This window comes from Malus domestica, chromosome 05 (genome assembly GCF_042453785.1).
Source record: "Malus domestica chromosome 05, GDT2T_hap1".
Classification (NCBI taxonomy): Eukaryota; Viridiplantae; Streptophyta; class Magnoliopsida; order Rosales; family Rosaceae; genus Malus; species Malus domestica.
This window is the reverse complement of record NC_091665.1, coordinates 10,113,973-10,134,647: the sequence shown is the minus strand read 5'-3', so window position 1 is coordinate 10,134,647 and position 20,675 is coordinate 10,113,973. Positions and strand designations below refer to the sequence as shown.

Below are 20,675 nucleotides of genomic sequence, written 5' to 3'. Positions count from 1 at the left end.
GATGGATGAAATGTAAATTTGGGGTCCAACTCATTTTAATGTCCTCTCTCTCACTAACAATACCTTTTTTTAGCCCAAAACTAAAAATTTGGCCTATTTTTATCACAAAACAAAATTAAAGAGTGGGCTTATAACTGAAGCCCAAAATCAAACCATAATAGTTTCATACCGAACCAAACCCATAAGTTTCGGTATACGTTCGGTCACCCCATGATTGCTAACCAAATTGTACCGAATTTTGTTCGATTTCGATTTTGGTTCCCCTCCGATACTGTGCCAAGCTGAATAGTGCATAAAGCTACCCAACCTCTGTATATTTTCTCAATTTAGCTATTATTTGCTTTAACTTTATTTTTTCAAAAATTTATTATTATTAGGGAAAGGAGTAGAGTTGGAAACTATTACTTTAATTTGCAGATCAGTTTTGAATTAGGACGCATTGATAGAAACTCATCACCCTATCTACTAAGGACCACGTATAAATTATGTGCTCAAATGTGTTACCACATTGGATTTTTCTCTTTTTGCTTTCATCACTCTTCAACCAATGCGAGGTAATATTTACTCTTCAACCAAGATTGACATTTTCAAAAATTGATAACAAAAATAGTTAACACAAATAGAAAAATAATGGCTTATTTTTAGCTATGCTCTCTGGAAGTCGATTTTAATCTTACTTTGCTCTTTGTAACTAAAAAATTGTCACTTTACTCCCTGTAACTCATAGTTCACTCCACTTTGCCCCCTGGAACTCAATTTTGATCTCATTTTGTCGCCTAAAACTTGAAATTCATCTCTATAAAACTCAAAATTCGCTTCACATTGTCTTAGATCTATTAATTTCTTATATGGGTTTGATTTGAGTGCCCCAGGCTAATCAATTCTTTTTTATTTTTTCATCTCTTCAATTTCTCTTAAACCTAATATTCTCTAATTGTTGAATGTTAATCCACAATTGAGATTTTAACCAAATTTATTGCACACGTGGCATAGTCTTATTAGGTGTTGGGTCCACATATATTTTAGGAGGTGGCCTATAAGTTTCAGAGAGAACAAAGACTCTACAAGTTAAAGTGAAACAAATTTTGAATTTCAGGAAGTAGAGTGGTGACCTTTGAATTACAAAAAGATCAGTGAGTGTCAAATAAAATTTCAAGGGTAAATAACATAATGCTCCCTCAAGTTTGAGGTCTATTACAACCCCATCCAACATTTTTAAAACATTTCACTTTCATACCTCACCTACTATTTTATTTCAATATAGTACCTCCGTTACATTTTCCATCTATTGATCCATTAAGAGCTAATGTGGCTGCCATATTTGTGCCACATGGCTGCCAAATTTATGCTACGTAGCAAAAAAATAATTTTTTTTATACATTTAAAAATAATTAATTAAAGAAAAACTATTATAAAAAAAATTTTAAAAAAAAATTCCCCATAACCCATCTTCCCCCCCCCCCCCCGAGTCACGTCCCCCTCCTGCACCCCACCCACCCTCCTTCCCTCCCTTCTCTCTCCACAGCCGATGCCTAGAAGAACTCGCACCCATAAAAATGGCGCCCTCCTCCTCAGATCCCACAGAAAAAAACAATAAATGCTGATTACAATGTACCGAAATTTCAGATTTGGTACAACGTTTTGATTAAATTCGGATAGATTTGATTGGGAAAGCAAAAAATACCTGAGAAGGAGGACCAGATGAGTTGGAAGATTGAAGGTGTTGAAGACCAACTGACTGAAGCCACATCCCATTGGACGAAGTCTCCAAGAAGTTATCAGAGTATTGCCGCTGGTGGTGCACCACCGCCGCACCAGATCTTTGCCATTGTCTCCCAGCTCCATTCATCTCTCTCTCACTTCAACCCGATCCAAATCTCAATTGGACCCCCAATCAAAAACCCAGATCGGAACCTCAACCCATCTCGGACTGGGTGACGGAGTACACGGCGGGAGAGCTGCTGTCGCTGTGCTCAGCCCGGAGAAGAGCCAAAACGAGGTCGTGCCGGCGGGGGTTCTGACGCAGGTGAGGGAGACGAGGGCGCCGACTGTGGAGAGAGACGGGGCTCTGTGGGATTTGAGGAGGAGGGTGCCATTTTTATGGGTGTGAGTTTTTCTAGGCGTTGGTTGTGGAAAGAGAAGGGAGGGAGGGAGGGAGGGAGGGAGGGAGGGAGGGTGGATGGGGTAAGAGACGGGAGGGAGGGTGGGTGGGTGGGGTGCAAGAGAGGGAGGTGGGTTCTGGGGAATTTTTTTTTTTTAATTTTTATAACAATTTTTCTTTAATTAATTATTTTTAAATGTATAAAAAAAAAATTCCCCGTGGCATAAATTTGGCAATCACGTAGCACAAATGTGGCAGTCATATCAGCTTTTAACGGATCAATGGATGAAAAATGTAACGGATGTAATATATTGAAATAAAATAGTAGGTGAGGTATGAAAGTAAAATGTTTTAAAGATGTTGTATGAGGTTGTAATAGACTTCAAACCTAAGAGAGTATTATGTAATTGACCAAAATTTCAAAGTAACGTAACTAAAAATAAGTCAAAATTAAATAAACTAGTCCCAAGTCAACTTTACATAAAAGCTCATATAGAGTCCCGAAGTTATAGCGCCTCCATCGGGAGTGATTTCATCATGAATTCCATTCACACATTAAACGGTAGAATGTAGGGTAGTTAAGGAAGTGACCACACTCCTTCACAGCAATTGTGGAAAATTTCGGTCAACCCTCTGAGTCTTTGCTTTTTGGATTATGCTTTTTCCACATCACATTCATCTCATCAAATGTCTCCTCCTCAGATGAATGCCAACGGTTGTAAATGCTTTTGCTTATTGTCCCACCAGCAACAATTACAACACAGCATACCCTCGCTCCTTCCTTCCACAACCCCCAAGTTTATTAGCTCAAACACTTGAGTTTTCTGTGTTCTCGAATTGCCATTTTTCAGGTCACTCGTTCACATCGCATGGCTTCTCCTTGTGGGGTTTTCGGCACCCTTTTTCTTCTTCTTGCTCTACAGAATTCTGGGTTTCCTCTCTCTTTGGCTTCCAAAAATGTGAGTCTTAACCTATTCTTTGTGTGCTTTATAGTCTATTCTTTATTTGTTTTGACAAAGGCGATATTCTATTATAAACTACTCTAACTTACGCGAACTATGTTTCAAACTTGGGTGCAATACGGCAGGCACGCTGCCCTGGACAACTGGCCATACCCGCATATGCTGTGTGCTTTGTTATTGAATGTTACAATATGATCACTTTGTTTTTGTGGGTTTTTGGTTTTGGCAGGTTTACATTGTATATATGGGAGAAAGACAGCATGGAGAGCCTGAGCTGGTTTCTGAGTCTCACCATCAGACTCTGTCATCTGTATTTGGAAGGTCGTTGATACTTTTCCAAACTTTTATCTTTGACTATGTGCGGTTCAGTTTAAGTTTAAACTTAACCAAAAAAAGAAGTTGAACTGATTTCTATTTCTAATTTAGGAACGCAAATTTGTTCAAATTGCAAGTTTTTCTGTATGTTTTTTTTTTTAATGAAATGATTGTTCTCTATGTTCATAACTGAGGGAAGGGATTATATTGCTATATAATTGTTTGTAACTACCTTCCTACGGCCTTGACATGTTTCAATGCATTTTGTGCTAAAATATTTCGTATCATTTTGCAAGAAAAAAAATTAGTAAGGCCTTACGTGTTTCAATGCATTTTTGTACTAAAAATTCCTCAACATTTTTCGAGAAGAAAAAGTTAAACATGCTGCTGCTGTTTTACTTCATAATAAAACGATATGCTGTTTCGTTTGAGAAATGACACAGTGAGATGGAGTTTTCATAGCTGTGACTGATATATGATGACAACTTCAATAGCATTGCCATAGACCGAAAGCTCCCTTCAGTAAACATGCATATTTGTGTGTGAATGTCTGCTGTTTTGTGGCATGCTAGTTTTGCTTGTTTGGCCAATGGTACCTCTTTCTCTGCAATATCACAAGTACAGGGTGCGTCTCATAGGCATGCACATGAAAAATCATCCGCAAAAAGCATATTTTAACCGGACAGGATTACAGCAAAATATAAAAGTAACAGGTTGTGAGTAAAATTTTCAGCAAAGAAGCCGCAAAGGAATCAATTCTGTACAACTACAAGCATGGATTTTCAGGGTTCGCTGCTGTCCTAACTCCATGTCAAGCAAAGCTTATTGCAGGTGTTACAATGTTGGTGAACTGTAAACTATGTTTTCTTTCTTTTGAGTCAGAATTTTCTTTTCTAATAAGTAACTTAATTTATATTTTCCTTTGCTGAAAACTTAATGCAGATTCCCCTGGCGTTGTTCATGTCATTCCAAACAGAATTCTTAATTTGCATACGACTAGAAGTTGGAATTTTCTGGAAGTAAACTCTCATATTAGAAATGGAATTCTTTCAAAGAGTCAATCAGGCATTGGGTCTATTATTGGAATCATGGACACTGGTCAGGATTTCAAAATTCTCTACATCTTGGGAAGTATATTAGATCAGATTACATTTTACTTGTATTGTATTTTGATTCTCAGGAATTTGGCCTGAGTCTGAAAGCTTCAGAGATGAGGGTATGGGAGACGCCCCATCCCGATTCAGGGGGATATGTCAAGAAGGAGAAAAGTTCAATCGCTCCCATTGTAACCGGTTAGTTTATTTCATTTGCATGTATAGTGTTATATTTTTCATCATTTCCTCATATGACAACGTAGTCAACTGTTGTGTACCTGGTGATATATTGTTCCTTCACTTGTTTTAGAAAGGAGTTGTTTCGGTAAACTGGATTAGTAGTTATATTGAACCACTAACCTAATAATAGTTGAAGCAATCAGTTTAAATATATCATGTGGTGGAAATGGTCACAACCTTCCCATTGTCCCGCTCTTCTAACTTTCGGACTCAACATCAGCAATGACTTTTGTATCAGTCTACTTTGGAGAGCTCTGCCTCGTGCTAACTGCTAAATTATCACTAGGTTTTTCTATTAGGGACAAAGCATGCCATCATAATAAATTGCAAAAAAAACTATGAAAAATGTTGCATGTCAGTTTCACATTAGTGTAAAGAATTCTTCAGTTATCAAGATCCCAGAATCTATACCTATAAGTATCAAGTGCGGGCTGCTTCTAACCAAATATTTCAGTTTAGTGCTTAATTTTCGACAATTACCAAATTTTTCTCTTAGTAGTCCTTTTTCAATCTGCATTTTTGGTGTTTACTCACGAGCCATATCTGAACAACAGAGGAGTTTAACTAACTTCATCAAGTCCCTTAAGCGAAACCATTTATTGGTATTCTGGTATTCTTTGCTGAACTACAGTCAGAGAACGACATGGTTTATTTATTCTATTTGCTATGATAAGCAGGAAGATAATTGGTGCACGGTGGTATAGTAAAGGATATGAAGCTGAATTCGGAAATCTAAGTACAAGTGATGAGTTTGAATATCTATCTCCCCGAGATGCTGCAGGACATGGTACTCATACATCATCTACCGCAGCTGGTGATTCAATAGAAAATGCAAGCTATAAGGGATTATCTGCGGGATTGGCAAGAGGGGGTGCTCCATCAGCTCGGTTAGCTGTCTATAAAGTTTGTTGGGCAACTGGTGGCTGCAGCTCAGCAGACCTGCTTGCCGCATTTGATGATGCAATCTATGATGGTGTAGATGTGTTGTCGGTATCTCTAGGTTCTCCACCTCCACTTTCTTCTTATGTTGAGGATGCTGTGGCCATTGGCTCTTTCCATGCTGTTGCCAGAGGAATCTCTGTTATATGCTCTGCTGGAAATTCTGGTCCATACCCTCAAACTGTCATAAATTCTGCTCCCTGGATTTTCACTGTTGCGGCAAGCACTATTGATAGGGCTTTCCCTACTGTGATTACCCTGGGAAACAATCAAACTGTTGTGGTAGATCATCACTTCCTTCTTTTACCCATGAAATTTGTGTGTGCTTCTTATTGACATGATTAGTGCTATGGTATACAACGAGTTATGTTATTCACTTGATAGACAGTCTGCTGTGATATGTTGCCAGTTATTGGTCAAGCCCTTGGTTCTAAATGTGTGGTTCTGAGTAGCAGTCTTTAAATAAGCACATCACACTGTCTCACAAGAGGACATTATTATGCTACTCTATGCATAGCATGTATGTTAGGCCATTTTGTGAAATTCTCTTTTACTAATGCCTTGTTAAAGAAAACTTGCACAATAATGGAAATCGTTGATTTGAAAATTTATGATCCGTTAATTTGTTACTATTCATGTTGTTTCCATAATCTGGACCAGCAATACGTTACTCTATATGATTTAGTTTCAGAATCTGAGACCCTTGGAGTTGTTTGGAAATGTTGCATGGTTATCAATTTGAAAATGGTATGTCGTTGATTGTGTAAGAGAAAGTTTGTTCTGAAATATCAATGAAAGCAAATCATCCTGGTGGTGTTCTCAAAATCATTTGGGTATGTTCTACTGATAGAAGTGTTTTGTTGTTCTTAAGAATTTTCATCATTGTGGATCAGCTGGATCAGCGATGCGATTTAAATGAATAATGCACTGTGTTCGAAGTTGAAAATTAAACCATATATACTATATCCTTAATGCTTCAACTTGAGTTTCCATTTAAATGTCTAAGTTGGTACTGGTAAATGCAAAACTACAAAAACCTAGAAATGAAATTTATTTTCTCATGTAGGGTCAGGCTTTGTATACAGGGATGGATATAAACAAGTATTACCCTCTTGTTTATGGAGGAGACATTGCATCTATTGATTCAGATGAAGACACTGCTGGGTATTAAACCTTTTCCTCTATTTTTGAGCTTGAATTCTACTTGAGCCTCGTACCTCACAGTAGAGAAATACACATTATAATGGTGCCCACTTTTAACAGGAGCTGTGATCCAGGAACTCTAAATGAAACTTTAGCAACTGGAAAGGTCATTCTTTGTTTCCAATCTCAATCACAGAGGTTCTCTATTCCTGCAACGACAACTGTGACGAGTGCTAGGGGCGCTGGTCTCATTTTTGCTCAGTTTCCTAGCAAGGATGTTTCTTTGTCTTCGGGTAGTCTACCTTGTGTCCAAGTTGACTTTGCAATTGGCACAAATCTGCTAACATACATTGGAGCAACCAGGTATTCTCTAGTATGTGTAACCTGTCTTTATGCAGAATGTGTACCATATGGAAATAAAAATAAAGAGCCTTTTCATGCTTTAGTTCTTGTCACTCGTCAATATCGCTCCTCATAGAAGACACAATTATATTTCCCTTCTTTATCTTGAGGAGGCTAATAACAGTGCCCTAATCGAATGATGTGCCACAGAAATCCCGTAGTCAAGTTCAATCCTTCAAAAACACTAGTGGGACAACAGATATCCCCAGAAGTGGCATTTTTCTCTTCCCGAGGACCCAATTCTCTCTCTCCTTCCGTACTTAAGGTATATAAACTGTGTTATATTGTTTCATTAATTTTTCTTTTCTTAAGAACCATATTATTAACAATTTGAATGTGTTACGCAGCCAGACATAGCTGCTCCGGGTGTTAATATATTAGCCTCCTGGTCTCCTGCTCGGTCCCAAAATCAAGCAAATCCGGATATTTTCAAAATTGAATCAGGAACTTCCATGGCTTGTCCCCATATATCCGGTATTGTTGCTCTTCTTAAATCTATCCATCCAACGTGGAGTCCTGCTGCAATAAAGTCTGCTCTGGTTACAACAGGTGAGAAAGTAAAATTTCATGGCATCTAGTGCATTCAAGGAACTTTTTGGAGAACTGATTGTTCTTCCTCTTTACAGCTTCTCTAGAAGATGAATATGGTCAAAGTATTGTGGCCGAGGGGGCTCCTCACAAGCAGGCCGATCCATTTGACTATGGTGGTGGTCATGTTGATCCTAACAAAGCCATAGCTCCTGGTCTCATATATGACATAGAATCATCAGATTATATCCGTTTCCTGTGCTCCATGGGTTATAACAACACAGCCATCAGTTTAGTGGCTGGGGCTAAGATCACATGCCGTAAATCAACCAACTTCATTAATAACCTTAATCTTCCTTCTATCACCATTCATGAGCTGAAGCAGAGAACAACAGTATCAAGAACGGTCACAAATGTAGGTCCAGTTAATTCTATCTACAATGCTCGTGTTATAACGCCTGCAGGTGTGTCTGTGAGAGTTAAGCCATCAATTTTGTCATTCAACTCTACTGTAAAGAAGCTGGAGTTTAAGGTTACTTTTCGTTCCCTATTAAGAATTCAAGGAAGATTCTCCTTCGGAAATCTGTTTTGGGAAGATGGTTTGCATGTAGTTAGGATACCACTCATAGTTCGAATTGTCCTTGATAATTTTTATGCAGACACATGATGAACTGCCATTCATTTTGAAAACCAAATCTGGAGCTAATCTGTTGTAATTTTAATTGTATCCTTATGAATAAATGATTCATGATTCTGTATCACTTTGCTTCATTCAAAATCTGTTGTTCGACTTTTTCACCATCCCTCAAAGTATGTTGCTTGGCGACCAAGAAAAGAACCTAAACCCCATACGGAAAAAATTTATTTTGGGTGATTATGGGTTTTAGGCTCTTGGTCATATACTCGAAAAATACTATAATAGCATCTTCCTCCTGGTCCGTTTTATATGCTTAACGTATTATGTAGAGCAATTGTTTTAAGGGAGTTTTAACAAAACACTCCCGGTACTGTTCACTTTTAACGAAAAACCACATTTTTACCTTTAACTGGCACTATTCACTATACCTTTAAAAAGGGATTTTCGTTAAAAGAGAAGTTTTTTTGGACGTTTTGTTAGTTTTCCTTTGCTTTAATCAAAGCAGAAGCCATTCAACTGCTGGGACAGGCCTTGCTGCTGTTTATGAACAATGTGCTTTGTTCTTATCCGGTATCCAGTTTCCAAACTGTGTGGCGAGGAAACGCTTGCCAACCAGGTTCATTTGTATGTTTTGACTTGTGGGTATGCAGGCTAGCCTTTTAAAACATTGAGCAAAATACATAGGTTCAGGTTTCTTCCCACCTTTCAAACCATTCATATGCTCTTTTCTTTGAGGTAAACAGTGTTAGTTACTCCTCTAATGGGTTGTTATGATGTCCTCCACTTGCATGTCTTATCTTCGTTGACATCATGTCCTTCTATTAGCTCTCCTACTACCAGTAAAAAGAATTGCTATGACATACTCCTGCACTTGATTTGTTTTAATTGACTTTGTAACTGAACACCAGCCGACCCCACTTAGTGGGAAAAGGCTTTGTTGTTGTTGTTGACTTTGTAACTGAACACGACATCTTCTCTCGGTAGACAAGAGGTTTGGCATGGCCTGCAGTTCTTGTCTGTTGGGTTACTCGGAGTGCAAGGTTACATATCTCTTCCACTCTTCCCATAGCATTCCGCTGTGATCAAAGTCATCGGTAACTGCACTGCCATGGACTTTGTAAACTCCCAACATGTTTTTGAACCCAAGAGATTTTAAATAAAGCCAGCATCCATACTTATTTGTTGCCCTAGAGAAAGTTATCCTTTCAGGGGATTTCAAATGCTAAGGTTAATGAGATTGTGAGCAGCTGTTACTTCTTGTTCGTATTCTGGTATTCGCAATCTTGTTCCTCGATTTATCTTGAGTGACGATTTTTCTTATGTTCTTCTGATAAGCCGATCATGCCGGTCTTTCGGAGCAAAGATAGTTGAAAACTGAGTCCTGTTTGTATTGATGTTGGGTTTGCTCTATAGCGCTTGCTGCTTTAGGACAGGGAAGCTCTCTTTAGGTACTTGGTTCTTTTTATTTACTTTTACTTTATTTTCTTAAAATATGGTGAACTTTTAGTTGAGATCTGTTTACTTGTTTGGACAGTAATTTGACAATCCACATGGATTCTGAAAGATCCACTATGTCATGTTATTATTATGAGATAGCCCAATATTAATTTGTAGCAGCGTTGTGGATAACTATAGGCATAATGGTCATTGTGTGGTCAAAAATCACATGGGTGTGAGAACTTGTCATTGCAGCCACAAAATAAAGATATTTTTGATGAGGATGGGTGAAGACATAGAGATCATGGACCACCATATAACGAAGAGTATGGGCAAAGGAGAAGCCAAACAACTTAAATAAAATAACCAAGATTATTCAATCTCTCTTAAAATCCTCCTACGAGCAATATTCTCAAAGTCTCTCAAAGAGCAGATCTCTACAAAGAAAGCAAGCTTTACTCAAAGCATTTCAAAGAGAATAAGTATCATTCATTCTCCAAACCTCTTCCATTCAAGTAGTTGCGGTGAATACGTACCATACCTTCTTCAAAATCAAAGCAAGCCTTCTTTGATAAAGCTTTAATTTTCTTTCTCTTGTTTTGTAGCTTTGCATTTACAATTTCCTCTTGTAATCGCTACTAAGTATTTCAGCACAATTCCTCTCTTTGAGTCTTGAGATTTAGTTTCCGACAATTTGAAGTCCATAGCATTCAAGGCAAAAAGAACTCAAAGTTGAGCCTGCCCACTCAATTACACAATTCCTTGGTTAGGAGTCAATTAGGTGCAATTTTTCATGCCCGAAATCCGTCTACTAGTGGCCTCTAATAGTGGCATACCTGTTTCCCTTAATCTACACTCATATTTTCATTTCAGGGGTCAAACGTATGTTGACACGCCCACTGAGACTCCATAGAAACTAATTCCTAAATTCTCATCAGTACTTTTCCAATTACTACGATTCAAAGTATGATGATGATGATTGGCCATTATATGGCCCCAATCAAGGTTATCATCTTAATCATAATAATCATGTTGAGTGGCCTTCCTATGGCTATGACCTAGATTATTATTAGAGTAAATTGGATTAATGGTTTATGTGATGATAAGGTATTCATAAGATAGTGATAAAATAATTCGGAATATAGTTTATAGATCATTCATAGTATACTATCTCTATGACAAAAAACCAAAATTCATGAATGAATAAACCTTGCTCATTTTCTTATTAATTTGGAACAATTACAATATACTTTTTTTTAATAAATGATAGTATCTACATTAAAGGTTGGAAGAGTGAGCTCAATCTTACAATGAATTTGCCTAATAATGTGGTTTAACTTTGCATTTGGCGATAATTGAACCTAAGACCTCTCACTTAAGAGAAATACCACTAAACCTTAGTACTAACTGGCACAATAGAATATACTTTTTCTCTAGAGTGTAAGTTACAAAAAAAACCCTTTATATTTAGAACGGACTGTGGTCGCACATTTCTAGCTCGTTTAAATGTGATTTTAAAATAACTAAAAGTGTGTTTGGTGAAAATATTTTTAGAACCAATCCTTAGTAAAAATGCAAGTAAATCCTAAAAAAACACATAACTGATGTTTCTTCCAGAAAACACTTTGCTTTTAGAATCCAAATTTTTTTTTTTCTAAAACTTTTTCAATCATTTTAAAAGTTGGAGTCCACATCTGGCCAAAATCTTGTGAGCAGAGACCAATAATGGCAGAGCAGCTAACGGAGGAGCAGATCGCCGAGTTCAAGTGAAGCTTTTGCGTCGGGGACTGTGATGAGATCTTTGGGACAGAATCCAACCGAGGCTGAATTGCTAAACAAATCAATGTTCTTCAGCCAATTATAGTGTTAAGATTCTATAAAGGGTTGGGGCTATTAAACATGTGGTTGGTATTGTTGTGGTACGTTTTTTTTAACCTTTTTCTCAACAAGCTAGAATTCTCGTCTATTTGGAATTAATTGAATCTTTATCTTAATTTTTTTTCTTTTACAAAAATTCATATTTTCATTACAAAATACAATTGATCGCTGATAACATTTCATTGAATTCCAAACTAAGATGAATTTCAAATCAAATGAATTATGAACCAGAGAAGACCTTTACCTTGCTTTTCTTTCCCCAAAATCCTATTGTTTTTATCTCAACCTCTGTTAATGAAAAAAATCCATCGATATTTTATTTGAAGGAAAACCACGATTTGAATTTCTAAAACAAAAAAATAATTCAAGATCTCAATTCTGTAAATGAAAATTTGTCGAGCATACCCACAATTTGACAAACCAATAGATAAACTAGTCAAATTTTGTAAACATTGTCATTCATCGGAAAGAAAAAAAAGTGAGGAAGAGCGGTTTAAATATACGAACTGATTTTGAGTCTAACAATGGCGTCGATGTTCCTCTCTGCCTCAAAGCTCGGGGTGTGAGGGTGCGTTTGGTACGTGGGACGGGACGGGACGGAACGGGACGAGGCGTTCCGTCCCGCGTTTGGTGCGCCAAAAATGGGTGGAACGGGCTGTTCCACGAGACAGATTTTGAGTGTTTTTGCGTTCCACCTCCCCTCCCTGGAATGGGTTTGTTCCACGTTTGTGGAACGCAATGTTTTACCATTTTAAGACAAATATACCCCATGTCTTTTTCAAAAATTACACCTTCGTTCCGTCCCGTCCCGTCCCGTTCCGTCCCGTTCCGTTCCGTCTGCGTACCAAACGCATCCTGAAATACCATCTCCAAGTACAAAGAAAGGCACGCTGGAGAGGTGTCAAAGGCAATCATTGATGGTGGCGGCTGAAGCTTTAGTGGGAGAGAGAGTTAAAAAAAATTGAGGTTTTAGAGAGAGAAAGTAAAAAGATTCGGAGAGTACAGGAGAGAGAAAGATAGTGTTTTTTTTCCTTCTTACCATACTATCACTTAACGATTAACTTAACAGATTTTTAACGAAGGTCTAATATTGCAACAAATTTAAAAGTTGATATATGACATTACAATGTTTAAAAGATGAGTTATTAGTTTGTTATGTGACTCAAAATTGAGTGGTAAAATGTATTTACCCTTTTAAAAAATGTAATATGAGTATAAAAGAAATAAAAGTGGAGAAAGATAATACTATAGACTTAACCTAATAACTATGTTGATTTTTTGGACCCAGATCTAAATTTCCCATAAAAAGTGCATTTCCATACCCTAGAAAAAGTCACGAGAAATTAATTTCCATGAATTTCTTTTCATGTACGAAACGCAGCCTCATAGTAACCACTAAGTAATTTTATCACTCGGGACCATAACCCTAACCAAAAAAAAAAAAACTGCTCCCATGCGTACTCTCTCGCAACCTCATAATAGCTACTTAATTACCATGAATTTCTTTTCAAGAACCAAACGCAGGCTTATAGTAGCTACTTAGTCATTTAAATAGCATTAATTTTTTCAATTATTGATAGTGAGTATGGTAGCTTCAATCTGACATGACAATATTGGTGTAGAAAATATATATTTGGCATAATCATGGTCTTAAATGCTGATATTATCGACGATATTTCGCCGATAATATCGGTTTTTCGGGTTAACGATATTTTAATGCTTATCCAATGAGATTTCGTCAAAATATCGCGATATTATCAATAATATCGATAATATCGCGATATTTCCGAAATTATCGCGATATCTTGGATCTGTGCCAATCGGAGAAGAACGTCGGAGATGGATCTGTGCGAACCCGAGCCAATTTCATCCCCAAAACCTTGCAAAAACACGATTTTGAACTTAAATTTCACATATAAGCTTCAATGTGGAACAGAAAGAGGTAAACCGAAGCTTCCCTAACCGGATAAATTCAAGAAACTCGCCGGAGTTCTTGCGTTGGCCGAGTTGCAGAGACGAGAAAGAGAGGGAGCAAGACGAGGTTGTTGATGACGATGGGTGTCTTCCTGAAGCAAGTGCGATGGTGTGCGTGTGTGTATGTGGGTCTCAGACTCGGTGCAGAGAGAAAGAAGAGTTTCGAGAGACGGCGCCGACGAGGCTAAGGGAGAAGAGAGATCGACAGATCTCTGTGCGTGTGTGTGGGAGAAGGGAGAGAAGAGAGAATAAGGATCGAGAGAGAGAGACTGAGGAGTCTCTGTCTGCGTGCGTGTGTAATCTAGGGAGAAGGGAGAGAAGAGAGAAGAAGGATCGAGAGAGAGAAACTGAGGAGTCTCTGTCTGCGTGCGTGTGTTGTGTGCGTGTGTAATCTAATCAAAACATGTGTGCGTGTGTGGTGGCGTGTCTGTGTCTGTGTGTGGTTGGGTCACCTCAAATCAGTTAAATAAACATCCTTTAAATCCATCATGTTTGCCAACTCGCTATATAATCAACTTAAATCAGTTAAATCTATCATGCAATGCATTTCCTTCCAATTTTTTGTGATAAACTAATAGATAATTGACTAAATAAACATCCTGCAAAATTTCAATAAAAATTTCCAAGTTTTTCTTACAATTTCCGTGGTTTCCATATTATTTGTATCGATATCGATAATATCCCAATATTTCCATCGATATTTCCGTGTTTTTGGACTACCGATATTTCCGATATCATCGATATTTAATACCTTGGGCATAATCTTCTGTTTAGTGTAGATTAATATAAAATATCGTTATTAAAGAAATAAAATAAAAGCCAACTACAAGCATAGAAGTCCATGTTGTTCAACTACAAAATTTTATGTGTACCCAAAATATAAAGTGTTGCACCATGTATTATAATATAAGTAGATGAAATGATTGATATGTCACACCTTAGGGTATATTTCTCAATACTTAGACCATCTCCAACCAAACGAGGGCCAGAGAGATTGTTTTAGCCCTCTGACCCTCCAAGATATTAATATTTTAATGAACAGTACAATGTCATATTTGCCTTCATCTCTAACCGAGGGCCACCCTGCCACAAAAAATCGTCTCCAACCAAGGGCCTGAAGGCCAAAGGACCATGAGGCCAAACATAATTTATTATTTAAATTTAAAAACTACAACAACTTAAATTTAAAAACTACAAACTTATGTTTAAAAACTACAACTTAAATTTAAAAACTACAAATTAAATTTAAAAACTACAACAACTTAAATTTGTAGGAAAAAATGAGAATTTTTTAATATTTTTTTTTACAAATTTTGGCCCAAAAAAAATCAAATTCAAATATTGATAGAGAGTCTGATGACGACCAAGAGGATCCAAATAGGTCAAGAAGGGCTCGTGCAAAAATATATGATGTGCCTAATTTGCCTTTCAATCCAATAATTGATAGTATTTCTATAAATGAGTACATGAGGCGCTATATGATGATACGTTCACATGTCACAAACAAGTACCTACAACAGGATCTTGTTGCACATCTTTGGTCCAAAAGAAGCATGGAGTAGGCGTTTAAGTTTTCTATTGTTAAAATGTTGTTTTTATGTTGTTTAAGTTTCATGTTGTTAAATGTTTTTTTTTATGTTGTATAATTTTTATGTTGGTTAATGTTATTTAATGTTGTTTCATATTGTTTCATGTTGTTTCATGTTACTTAATTTAATTTAATGTTGTATAATGGCATAGGAAGTTATGTCACAGCCCGTCCCCGAACTTATTTTATTATATTCTCGATGAGGTGAATTGACGGAATTACCCCTGAAGGATGGATTGAATTGTTGGACTTGGGCAAAAATTTTGGATTTATTTTTATTGCCCTAGTTTATTTTGGTCAAGTTTAGACCTAAATTTGTTATGGTGAGCGTTGTTTGATAATGTGTTAGTGTAAGGACCACACACACACACAAAAGACCACTCCCTCTCTCCCGTGCCTTCCCTTTCTCTCCTTCCTCTCGGATTTTGCAGAAAACCCGTACAAACATACGGACAAACTCCAAGCTTCCATTTCAAGAATGGATCGACGTCAAGAAGGTAAGATTCGAACTCCCTGCAAGTTTCTGAGTTGATTTATATCATTTTTAGACCTTAAAACCTTCAAAAATCATGAGAACTCGAACCCCAGATTTCATGCATTGTTCATGCACTAATTAATGTGAGGTTTTTAGGAGTTTTTAAGGGCATAGGAAGCTTTAGATTGTCTTCACGAAGCTCGAAGAAGAAAAATGAAGTGATTTGGACGTCGGAAAGTTGAGATACGACGAGTTGCAGGTTTAGCCGAAATGTCGAATGATTTTCTAGCAAGTTCTGTCGGTTTTAGGACCTTGAAATGTAAGGTTTTGTTCTACTTGTCCTAAGCTTCAAATTGGTTCAAGTTTCGTGGAATTTGGTTGAGATTTGGACAAGATATGAAGGTTTTCGTGATTTTTCCAGTTTCCGGTGAACGGCAACGGCGACGGCGACCGTCGAGGCTAACTGGAGAAGAAGATAGAATATTCCGTCAAAGTTGACGGTATATTCTGACGCCGTCAGGTAAGACTAATGGATTCTATTACTTTTTAACGGAATATTTTGTTACCATCAGTGTGCCTGGCACATGCCCGCGTGTGGGCGGCGCATCTGGCCGTGCCTTGGCCGGCGCATGGGTGGTCGGAAATTTTTTCTAAAAATATGGGGATGTTCGTGGAGTTGTGTAGATCACGTTGGTATATTCAAATACCCCATTTGAGCATTGTATGAGAAGTTATTAGCTAGTTTTGTGTATGTGCTTTAAATGACGTTGTTATAGTTATTTCGTATATAGGGGAGACTTATCCCGAGGACAAGCGCGGTCAAGGGCAACTCGGGGGCTACGACCCTTCGACATACCAGTAAGTGGGCTTTTGGTTTTCAGTATATACTTATATACTTGATATTTTCCCAGAAAATGCGTTTAAATGAAAGTATGCTTTGAAATGCCATGCATATAAATTTATATTCTGCATATGAATTAGTATATGATGCATAATATATAATTCTGGTGCTGAGGACGCTCAGGTAAGTACCAGGTGAGTTATGTTTGGTTATGTGAATTATCGATGATGTGATATGTGATTGAGAAACATTGAGCTCATAAACCTGCCCTTAGGGTGATTGTGTTTTAACCAGAGATATGACATAGGCCTGTATATAATGTCACCTCCCGCACCATATGCTCATATTGGATCCAATTTAGGTGCACAGTCCTGTTGTACAAACCACCATAGATGGTTCTGACTCGTAGGTGACTAGCGATTTATCGCCCAGCTATCATGAGAGTGTAGTATTGAGCATAATTATATTACACACAGTCTTGTCATACATACCCCTTTTTAGTGGTTCCGACTTATGTGCAGTGTAGTGCCGTATGATGCGAAATATATAAGCACACAAATTAAACCCTATTTGTGACAATTGTAGTAATGATGTAAGTAGGGATCGTTCTAACCGGGGATTAACTAGGGGTGCTAAACACTTGACTCAAATAAATAAAACTAACTTTTAAAACACTAAGACAAACCAAAAGACTCAAAACAAGTTCAAAAGACTCCAAATACTTAAAAGCATAAAATAAGATAGATTTGAACGACTAAGACTTTAACAAAATATGGGGGGGGGAAATTGAGTTGTTTTTGACGAGATTAAATTAAATGGACAGATTATAATTAAGAGAAAAATGTAAATATGAATGCAATGAAAAATATGGATGATGAAATAGCTTAAGGGGTTCTTCTCCACACATGTCACACTTGCAATACAAGATCGATTCTCAGTTGGTCTTTCGATAAATTATGAAACTCAACACCCTAGGTTAATTAGGTCCGCTTAAATTAACCGTCAAGTTCTCCTTAAGTTAATGAATTGGATGGGTTTGCGCAACGCAATTCACAACATTCTCCAAAAGTCCTTTACGTGAAAAGCACAATAAAGATACAATCAAAGATCATTAAGCATCATGAAAACTATAAGTGTTGACGAGGCATTCGTTACTATGAAAAGCATGAAACTAGTGCCAAGAATTCATTTAACGCGATTGTTTATAAGCAACCTCCACTACTTGTGAATATAAGTTCATAACGATTAGGTGAAACTCACTTATATTCTAGCATCATATTTATGCATGAAGATTAAGCGTGCACTCTCAATAAACATACATAAATAAGTTATCAATCAAACGGTTAAACAAATTGAATCCACAACTTATGAAATTCCAACCAAAGATAATCAATTCATATTGCAAGCATAAACATAGTTTCGAATCACCCCCTAGCTAAAGGGGGGTTTAGTTCCTCATACTTGCAAAACAAAGATACATAAAATTAGACATTGAAATCAAAGATAGAAAACACCTAGAAACGCTCCAACACTCCCAAGGCTTGGGCTTAGGCACGGCACAAGATGTTCCTTCTCCTTCCTTACTTGCAAGCTGTGGCACTAGAGGTTTTGGACGGTTTTGGGTGGTTTTTATGGTGTAGAATGGATGGGGAATGGTATGGAAAGGTTTAGGATTGATGGGTGGTGTGGCTAGGGGTGGTTTTTGGCTAAATTTGGAGAGAATTTCTGTTATGACTTTGATGAATATGGAAGGTGGTATTTATAGGCTTGAGATAGGACCACTCCATTTCCTTTGCATGTGAGCTTATGTGGGTGTGTGTTGGCATGTTTCCTCTTTACATTTACACACACATGCTTCATCATTTCAACCACAACACACACATTTTCTGCCCTATTTTCCTTTACATTTACACACACATGCTTCATCATTTCAAGCACCAAACACCCACATTTTCAGCCCATGTTTCTCCTTTCCTTTGCATGTGTTGTGCCTTCTCTTCTAGCTGTACATTTCCACTTGCTCCAAAGACAAATGAGTGTAATCATAACCCCATTTGCTGCTGAGTGTTGATGACAAAGCAAAACACAAAACAAGTGCCTTTTATTAGCCAAATCTGCTTAGCCCGTTTCTAAACCTTTCAGTGTTAAAATGCCCATAACTTCTTCTAGAAAAAATGATATTAACAATCTGTAACTTGCTCCAGAAAATAGACATCCGTAGCTTTCCAAGCATATAAGGCTCATTCTCTCATTCATTCGGAGCTGTTCGTAAAATGCTTCCAAAGTCAGCTAATCTGCACAGGCAGTTTTGACGAATTTGTTGGTTGTCCATGTTTCTCTTTTGCACATGCCTTTCTTGTTGTTTTCTTCTTTGCATGTGTGTGTTGTCATCTTTGTTTCTCCTTTGCACATGACATGTGCTGTCCATGTTTAGATCCCCTTTGCATTTGCACACACTTGCTTCATCATTTCAACCACAAAACACACCAAATTCCTTCACCTTTGCCATGAGTTTTGTCTTCACTTTGCATGTGGGCTTCTTTGCATGTGTTTTCTCCCTCTCTTGCCTTGAGTTTGCATGTGGGCTTCTTTGCATGTGTTTATCCTTGCAATTACACACACACACTTGCACACACAAAAGCCCAAAACGTCCATCCTCATGTCTCCATGTTTGCACCATCCAATCTTAGCCCAAAAATGCTCCAAAATGCTCCAAAATGCATCTTCTTGCATCCTTGGCCCATAGAACCTACAAACACACAAAAATGGCTTAAACTACCAACATAACTAAGAACTAAGAACATAAATGCACGAAAACAAACATACTAAGTCGCATAAATATGCTCCTATCAAATTCCCCCACACTTAGCTTTTGCTAGTCCTCGAGCAAAACAAAGAAACAAAACATAAGAACAAAACAAAACCTAAACCTTCCAATATTTACCTTAGGGATTTTCAATGCAACATGACATGCAAAAGATCATCATAACCAAATATTTTGGCCTTCCCTACCCTTGAGCACATACTTAATCATAGTCACCACATACTAGTTCACATATAACCAATTAAAACTATGTTTTGAATGTAGTAACATGCCTTAGAGAATCTGCTCAATTCCTTACAAGATACACTCTTATTTTCACTCCGATTTTCTGACTACACACCCTACACTAGGTGTATGTGAGAAGATTTATGTAAACATGAAAACGAACACTCACATATGTTTATAGCAAAGAAAGCAATTTCTGGATTTATTAAGCATGTATAGATATGATCTCATGACTGGAATGCTACTACTTAGATGCGAGAACCAGGGACACCATATGCTCGTACCAATCCCAAACTCTACATATTGAAACGCATAACACTCAAGATTGAAGTTAAGGGTTGTAACGGGGTTAGGGGTGATTGGCTAACAATGAAAGGTAAGGAAACAAACGTTTTTAAAGCATAATAAGCAAAGTAATGAAATTGATGCTTAGAATTCCCTTTGAATGCAGCAACTAACTTTAAACACAATAGGGTTATTCATTCAACTTTTTAGGGCCGATTTCAACTTTTTGGACCCTTTCTACAACAAACAACACTTGTGAGCCTTTCCTCACTTATTTCAAACTCTCTTTTTTTTTTTTTTTTTAACCCGTGCCTTATTACTTTCTTTTGGCACACAAAACACAAAAATCTCATTCCCCCACACTTGTTTTCTGCATAAGGACAATCAAAAGGAATTCATTTTAAGTCATGCTTCATTATGCTTTAAAAACAAGGGTATGGATAGTCCTAATCTAGGCTAGGTAAGGGAAATGTGGTTTAACAAAGAAAACAGGCTAAACAAGGCTCAACGGGGTTAAACTTAAACAAATATGCACTGGATAAGCTTTTTGGCTCTAGTTCACTACACAACTTCATCTTGAATATGTGTTATGCAAATCAATGTCATGCTTTGAATGGAACGGGCATAAGTTCTAGTATTTGGAACTAAATGATGAAACGCCTTCTAAGTAGCAACCAAGCAAAGAATGATGAGATCATGCAACGACTTTAGAAAACAAAAATGCACAGATTAATAACTCTCCAAAGAACGTATTAGGCTCAAGTCTCTCAAGGTTGTAGTGTTAGTT

The 20,675-nt window shown here is 37.4% G+C and overlaps 1 protein-coding gene and 1 long non-coding RNA gene across 3 annotated transcripts; one reads left to right on the top strand and one right to left on the bottom strand.

Annotated features, from left to right (window-relative positions):
- Positions 1–1,068: 1,068 nt before the first annotated feature.
- Positions 1,069–2,150, bottom strand: LOC139195885 (uncharacterized). The gene is made up of 2 exons (XR_011580956.1): positions 1,685–2,150; positions 1,069–1,348 (listed from the first exon to the last, which is right to left on the bottom strand). It is a non-coding gene; the product is annotated as an uncharacterized lncRNA (long non-coding RNA).
- Positions 2,151–2,663: 513 nt separating this feature from the next.
- Positions 2,664–8,485, top strand: LOC103405115 (subtilisin-like protease SBT3.5). 2 transcript variants are annotated; one of them, XM_008344080.4, is made up of 11 exons: positions 2,664–3,060; positions 3,293–3,384; positions 4,112–4,209; positions 4,321–4,476; positions 4,559–4,670; positions 5,390–5,933; positions 6,718–6,815; positions 6,915–7,157; positions 7,347–7,461; positions 7,544–7,745; positions 7,823–8,485. In XM_008344080.4, the coding sequence occupies exons 1-11, from the start codon at positions 2,971–2,973 to the stop codon at positions 8,389–8,391; spliced, it is 2,319 nt and encodes a 772-aa protein (XP_008342302.1). In that variant the 5' UTR covers positions 2,664–2,970; the 3' UTR covers positions 8,392–8,485. The 2 variants fall into 2 exon arrangements, with proteins under 2 accessions (XP_008342302.1, XP_017179309.1); XM_017323820.3 differs by having other exon boundaries at positions 2,823–3,060; positions 4,112–4,219.
- The last annotated feature ends 12,190 nt before the right edge of the window (positions 8,486–20,675 follow it).

Coding starts and splice junctions, on each gene's coding strand:
- LOC103405115 (XM_008344080.4), top strand. CDS start 2,971: ATGGCTTCTCCTTGTGGGGTTTTCGGCACCCTTTTTCTTCTTCTTGCT. Junction 4,210..4,320: donor TCAAGCAAAGCTTATTGCAG/GTGTTACAATGT, acceptor AACTTAATGCAG/ATTCCCCTGGCGTTGTTCAT. Junction 5,934..6,717: donor GAAACAATCAAACTGTTGTG/GTAGATCATCAC, acceptor TTTCTCATGTAG/GGTCAGGCTTTGTATACAGG.